Raw genomic sequence first — 7,984 nt, 5'->3', positions numbered from 1 at the left:
CGATTTTATCTATATGTAGTTACTTATATTCATACATTCAAGAAAAATATATTATTAACACCTTACATGTTGAGGCTTAAATAATCTAGTTAAAAATATTAACTTGTTATTTATTAAAATTTTGAAAGTTCTCAATTTCTTTAGCTGCGAATAAAATCAACTTTTTCATTAAATTAATCTGCAGTGCAAAATTGTATTGTTGATAAATTGATTTGTTATTTATAAAGTAACTTTTTGCCCTATTCTATAATCCAAATGTTATGCTAATCCGAAACCCCTTTGTTTTAATTAGTTCAGATTAGGAAGAGCCCACTGTATAGTATCCAGCAAAAGTTTTCAGACCAACAGTTTTTAAAACTTCAAGTAGGGTAGCATCTATTTTTTTTTAATATGAAATTAGTTAAAAGTAAAAGAAAATTAATTCAGATTAGATCTGAATAAGTTGAAAAGTAAAATATCATTTCAACAAATATAAATTGACTTTGTCTTTGACTGCTGTCAAAACAGCCCTGACAAAGCCTCGCAACGTGGGGCGAAACGTTGGCTCAATAAAATAGTATAATTATCTACTATTTGAGTTTTTTTTTTACCGTACCAGGACCATATTCCATTCATAAATAATCTATATTTTTATATTAGTCTTAAATAAGCATAACATCATCTCCTACCAAAATTCTCCATCCTAAATAGATTCTATATAATTGAACAATTTGAAGAATTGGTAAAAAACAAACAACAAACAGTTATTTATTTATATAAAATCTTTTTATATGATGAATTTTGCTAGCAGATAATGTTATAATAACTTAAGATAAATTTAAAAATTAAGTGAAAATATGTTTTAAAATTTATTTTTCACAGTACAACTAATTTCAAAAGCAACACAACCCAATTTAAGGTTTTGAAGATTGTTAGTATGAAAAATTTTGTTAAAAACTATACACAATATGAGACTGTGAGAGCAAAAGTGGTCTTTTGCCACTTTCAAAATTCAAACGTTTAATGGATCCAATGGATCCAATTCATAATTGATTGGAACAATGTTTTTTATAATGCAAATTTGTCTTTTCAAAAAAGATTTAAAAATAAAAAATCAAAATTTAAATGGATCATCTATCTCTATATCCATATCATGACCTACCCCTGTTTATTCAATAAAGTTAAATGTACTAACTATTTTAATCTAAAAACGAATAGTTCTGATATTATTTCTGTCCAAAAATTATCAGAAGTATGTAAGAATAATGTTATACTATTGCTATCATGTCATTGATGGAATACTTTGAACGATAAGCTTCAGTTTGAAAGCTTTGTAATGCTCACAATTGGAATAAAGTTTGGTCTATAATGCCGCAATCACACTAATCATGTATTAAAAAAATCCCACAGCAATATCCACAGCAACAGGTGCTATTTAATTTTATATGAATTGAAGGGCTTCCTCTAAAAATGTTACTACTGAAAAATTTAACATAGCATATAAAATGCTTCTTTATGACCTGATCTGATGTACTAGCAACAAATCAGTCTTTAATCCTTAATTAAGACTGTTAAATCTGTACCAAAACTGAAAAAAAATTTAATCAGGTCAAAAGTAGGACAGTCTTTTTCTCATCCCTAATATGTTTGATTAAATGTCAGTTATTACCATTTATATGGAGCTTTTCTATTGATAACAGTATAAACTTACAAACAGACCATAATAAAGAACACTAAGCATTTGGTATTTAATAGTTCATAATGATAACAATCCTATAAGATTATTTCTTAATAATAGTTTCAGAAGAATTTCAAAAATGTATGAAGCAAAATATTACATAAACTTTAATTTTCATCAACCATTTTTCTGCTATTTTTTTTACACATAAAGAACACAAGCAAGTGATGTTCAGAAAGACAAATATAAATATCTAATATTCAATTTGTATATATATTGAACTGTAATACCAGTATGCTATAATGCCAAACATTCCTACATCAAGATAATATGTCACGTTAAGAGAATGAAGCCGCAAAAAGAATTGCCAAAAATACCGATTCATTTTAAAATGTGATTGAAGGAACATGAATTAGAGGAAGATCATTTAATCATGCATTACCGTTAATGTGACAAGTAATACAAATCCATAGGCAAGTTTATGGCAAAATATTACAAATTATAAAAAAGAAAAAAATATTACCTATTATTAACAGTCTTACTTGATTAAAAGAAAAAAAAATACAAATACATATATAAACTCTGTTGACACTTTATTTTTTTATTTTCAACAGATTAATTCACTGGACAAATAATCAACTTTATACATTTGGTTTATCCTTTGAGGTTTCTTTGATACTGCCAAACATCATTTTCTGTTTCATATATGGGCTTTGATTCACCCACACTATGTTCAACAAATTTACACCCGTTAGGAAATGTTGTTTCACATCTTTTTCGCTCTGGTATATAGAAATAGCCTCTTGTACAGTGAACCAGAACCAACCTCCTTTGGTTGCACATGAAGTAAGTTGAACAATCTTCTGGGTTCTGATATAAGAGCCCATAGGTTGAGCAGCTTTGATTTGGGGCTAATTTTGTTGGGTAGTTAGCTTGAGAAGTTCCAGGAGTTGACGGAGAATTAGGTTGAGGTCTGTACCCACCATGAGATGGTGGTATTGGCTGGTTAGGAAACACTACACTTTGAGATTGGTCCTGAGGTCTGTTTGTGTCGGCTCCAGTACTTGGTTTTCCTTTAAACAAATTTTAAAAACTTATAGATATGGTTTCCAATTTTCCAATCTTCACATACATTATATTTACTACATTTATTGCAATATTTTTTATTCTGATGGGGTTACATACTTAGTTTTGAAATATAATTGATTTAATAAATATAGTTTAGTTTTTTGAAATAGTCTATGTCTGAGAGGAGTTTGGAGAAGCTATTCACAACCTGAGAAACTAGAAAGCCACCGGCTTGGAGGGAAGCAAGTGGTGCTAAATTAAATATAATGATGAACTAATAGAAAAGGATAACTATCTGGAGAGGAGAAAAGAAACTAGAAAACTATAATAATACTATTATTCATCTGGTATATAAAAATGGTGACATGGAAGAGTGTTGTAGTTGCCATGGTGTTTCACTTCTATCAAGTATAGAAAAAGAATGAGTAGCAGGTTTATCTCCCATGAGACCAAACTAAAACTATCCAAAACCTTCATCCATCATGCCTTCAAATATCAAACAGAATCCCACTTCACAAATAAGTCGAACCCTCAGGCCGGATTCGAACCGGCAACGCCACAGTTCCCAGGTTGCAAAGACCTACGCCTCAACTACTTGTGCTATGGACCTTTTAATTAATTTCTTTTTTTTTTAAGAAATTAGAACGTACTTAAAATTACTCGAAAACACAAGTCATTTACTAATTTTTCTCTAATCCATATCCTCTTCATTGTCAGTCAGTGGTGCATGGTCTTTAATGATGTTATGACCTGTCAGACTTCTACAGTAGCAATGATTAATATGCGGTATGGAGGAAAGTAGTTCATACTTATCTGGGATTTCTTTTACTGTTATGGGTAGGACTTTGTTTACTGTAAAGGTAACAGTGTTCAATGTTCTTTATCGGTCTTTTACTCTGGTTTGGAATGATGCTAAAACCTGGAGAAAGGCATGTTTCCATTAAAAATTTTCTTATAAAATAAGATGTATGGTTGATCAAATATGTTGGATCTGTAACAACGAGTTTGGGCAACTACATTTATTTTCCTTTTTGAGGTTTTTCATACTTAATAGTAATTTTTTTGTTGAATTAAAAAAAACTGAAAACCAGTTATTTTGTATTACACCAAAAGCTAAAAAAAAAAAAAAAAAAAAAAAAAAAAAAAAAAAAAAAAAAAAAAAAAAAAACTGAATAACTGGAAATTGCCATCTCTATTGACACTGACCTGAATAGAAAAGTGGTGTAAGTCTGACTTATTCCACTTTTCCCACTATCATAAACATATATCAACAATTTCATTCATATGCCAAAAAAATCCTGCTGTTGACTGGCTAGTAAGAGAGTTATGAATCGCATTACTCTTTCATCTAATAGATCTGAGTATGGAGAATGCAGATGTGTCCATAACTTTAGAATACAAAAAAAAAAATCAGTTACACCACTTTTCCTTTCATCTCCTCCTATGTTAATTAGTTTATGGATTTAATACCACACAGCACATCATGTTGACTTTCATAATCCTTTTATTAATACTACATACGACTCTATTGACAACATTTGTTTTATTTATGTATCTGAAGGTTTATTAGGATTTTATATAATAAATGTTTAGTTGCAAGATTATTTCAGGTTCAATCTACTACAAAATTATATATTGTTCATCTTCTCAGCGAATGAGTAAATATTTGTTGTTAGGATCAGTAATTTAATTTTTAGATATGGTTATAAAAACTTTTTTAGAAGTAATCTACAATTGAGAAGAAGTAACAACAAGGAAGTGAGCAGTCTTGTGTATACCAGATGTATAAAGAGAAGAAACATTTAAGAATTGTTCCTAGATATATACAAAAGCCTCATTCTGAGTGATCAAATCTGCATTTTTTCAATCAACATGGAAAACTGATGGAAATAACATTTCCAAGTAAGTTATTAAAACATATAACTATTATGGAATAGTTTTAAAAGTTCCACATCTAATGTTTTAGTTTATAAGTTGATTTTTTTCAAGCTATTATCATGCATCATCTATTTATATATAAAGAAATATCAAAATTATGATTTTTAATGAGTTCATTGCCAACTATGAGATAACTATTAATTTCAAATATTGCAAAGGGACCTCAAGTAGTGTGTGTTATCTTCTGTTTTGTTAACTTACCATATTTTGTACTACTTCTATGAAATTAATAGCTGTACAAACATGGCAACACAACTTTTTTTATTTTCATCATTTTTTTTATGTTATATTCACACATTTTAAAGTGTCAACCTTATAAATCAGATGCTTTTAGGAGAGGGGCATTCTAATGGCAACAATATCTCACTACCATAATTTCAATTCTCTAAGCCTGTCACAAAATTAATTTTAAATAAAATAAGATATATCTGCATTGATTAAAATAGTTTTGTGCAAGAAATTACATTATAAGCGCAAGCAGTACTATTTCAGAAATAATAAACATCACAAAAAAAAAAAATTAATATACATTTCCTTATATAAATAAGTTGCAATTGCTGAAGCTTATTTCTTAGCTAAAAAAAAGTAAAATCTAGCAATTTTAGAAGATTTTTATATTATCTAATTGATTATAGTGAAAGTATCTTCCCTGTTAATTATAATGTCATAACTTCCCTTTCCCATTAGACATAAAGTATTAGATTAAGAAGGGAAATATGTAATGTAACATCAGTATAATGATTGAAAAAGAAGGACAATGTTTGGTAATTATTAGAAATATAATAAAGTTCATCAGTATATTTAATTTAGATATTAAATTAAAAGAAATTTAATGTAAATTGCAGTGTACCTAAAGATGAGTGATGGTCCCAAAATGTTGCAATTAAATAAATGAGTTTCTGAATAAAGGATAATTAACAGCGGAGATATGTTCACTACACCCAACTAGAATCTAGCCTTCTCCAATCTGTAAGTTGTAACATATTAATATTGTAAAATTTAATGAAATGAAAAATTTCCTCTAGTCAAGCTCTTTTTTAAAACAATATATCAATAATGCTTCAAGTGAAAATCTCAAATTATTATTGTAATTTTGGGCATGCTTTGAATAACTTTCATATGCTATACTTTCCCAGATATTTATAATTGATTCAATTTAAAATGACACAAAATTCCAAATATAAAGCAATTATAGTATTAATTAATACCCAGTGGCATTGGGTATTTCTTCCAATAATACTTTTATAACCAATAAGGATATGTTTGGAAATTTATAAGTATTACATCAAAGTTTATCTAAAGCGCATCATGTTTTCATAAATTATGGTATCTTGAGGGCACACATTTGTTGTTAATTCATATTCTTTGATGGAATCTCTAAGTAATTGCTTTACCAATTATTGGAATATATTTAAATTTAACTTAAATAAGATTTGGACTAGTTTTATTTACTTAACCTCAAATTTAATAAGATCTTCAATGAACGATATATCCATCAGACTAACTATGAAAAATTAAGAAAATTGTTTTAATGATGTCTTCAATTAAATATTATATATGACATATTTTTATAATGATGTAGGTGATTAGAAAAATCTGTAATAGCAAGTTGAGGTAAATTTTTATTTTTATTTCTCCTTAATCATGCACCTTCTATCACACAGTAGTACAAGCAGCTTGCATGTAGAGAGAGCCTGATCCATAAGCCTCTATCTTGTACCTGCTAGTCGTGTATACCCCGGTTCATTTCTCTGTTGTTGAATACCTCTTTGAGAATATGGTCACAAGTATTTCTTGGACTTCCTCTTAACCTTCTTTGACTGTCTGTCATTTCCTGTGTTATTTTTGCCATTCTTTACTTCTATAAACTTTTTACATGGCCAAACCACTATAGCTTATTTACTTCTTTTATATGTTTTGCCAGTTTTTGTAGATTACTTGTTATTGTTATAAGAATATGCTATTATTACATCCTTTTTAAACTGATAATTTTAAATACATTTTTTGCTCTAAAGAGTTCAAAATACTTTAAATTTTGGTTATATTTCATTCATTACTTATTGCATAAAATTTTAATTGAAAGTAAAATATTTATAAAAAAAAAGTTATTTGCTATACATACCATTAATATTTATGTTGATGTTGATAACATTGTTATTATTCCCACTGCCATTATTTGTTGGTCCAGAGGGATACTTATTACCAGAGTTTCCACTTCCGCTACCTGGATTAGAGGGCTGGCCAGTTCCACCGCTTTTTTGACAGTTATAGTTCCCAGTATCCCAATCACATACTTCTAAACATGGGTTAAACCTACAATAACAAGGAAGATAAACAAAAATTTAACTTCCATAAAACTTATGGAAGTAAAAAACGATTCAAATCTTTTAATCAGAATAAAGGATAAAACTAAGTATGATTATGATATATATTTTTTTATTAATAAACAAGTTGAACATATTTATGGCTTTCAAATGCAACTCTTGACTCTTCGCAAAACTGTTAGATTTAATTAGCAATCAAACTTGACATTTCTAGTATTGAGAGTTAAAGACAATATTTTCTTTTATTGGACAAAAAGTTGTAATTTCTCATTCATATATATATTTTAATAATATAATCATTTATCTAGAGTAAGGTATTAACTGTACCCTGATATAATATTACCATTCTTGATTAATTCATAAACTATTTTTACTACTTTGAAAATGATATCTGCGTTATTCAAAATGTATATTACGAAGCATGATACTGCTACGAGTAGGAATTGCTGGACAGTCCCATCCTGTCCTCGATTAGGACACAAAAGATCATCGAATAACGCCTTTTAATGCAGGGAAACACTATTTATATATATAGTTAAGAAAATTAACTGATTACTTGCTCAATAAAAAAAAATTCATTCTATTTTTTAATTTATTATGAAGGACAATTGTAAGTATAATTGGTAAAATAAAATGAAACTATAAAATATTTTATGATTGTAGTAATATCGATTATTTTATAAGAATAGAATCCAAACTACAACTACTTTGATGAATGGCTTCTGTTTTAGTGCACAATAAAATAAACCATGAATGAATGCTTTTTTCTTTTTACTCCCAGCCACTCCATTTTATATGTACAACTGCATGATATATTTATTTATATTATATATTTATGGTTTTAATAATTAGAATAATTTCCAATATTTACCTATTTAGAACAAAAATTAAAGTATATTAATGAATAACAAGAGAAGGCTCTACAAGTCTCTTGTATTACGTTTCATGTACAAGCAACCATAACCCATATGGATGAAATGGGAGATACGCATCAAGT

General features: G+C 28.2%; 1 protein-coding gene across 1 annotated transcript in view; it reads right to left on the bottom strand.

Moving 5' to 3' along the window:
- Positions 1–2,233: 2,233 nt before the first annotated feature.
- Positions 2,234–7,984, bottom strand: part of LOC106687955 (uncharacterized) — a 12,771-nt gene continuing 7,020 nt past the window's right edge. Inside the window, exons 3-4 of the mRNA XM_014432156.2 lie at positions 6,786–6,976; positions 2,234–2,730 (exon numbers count right to left, since the gene is read on the bottom strand). Of these exons, the coding sequence (XP_014287642.1) occupies positions 2,312–2,730; positions 6,786–6,976 (610 nt within the window). The 3' untranslated portion in view covers positions 2,234–2,311. The remainder of the gene's footprint in view (positions 2,731–6,785; positions 6,977–7,984) is intronic.

Source organism: Halyomorpha halys, unplaced genomic scaffold, assembly GCF_000696795.3.
Source record: "Halyomorpha halys isolate HHAL.00 unplaced genomic scaffold, Hhal_1.1 Scaffold1034.1, whole genome shotgun sequence".
In the NCBI taxonomy this organism is placed as follows: Eukaryota; Metazoa; Arthropoda; class Insecta; order Hemiptera; family Pentatomidae; genus Halyomorpha; species Halyomorpha halys.
Note: the sequence above shows the minus strand (reverse complement) of the source record. Positions and strands in the feature narration are given on the sequence as shown.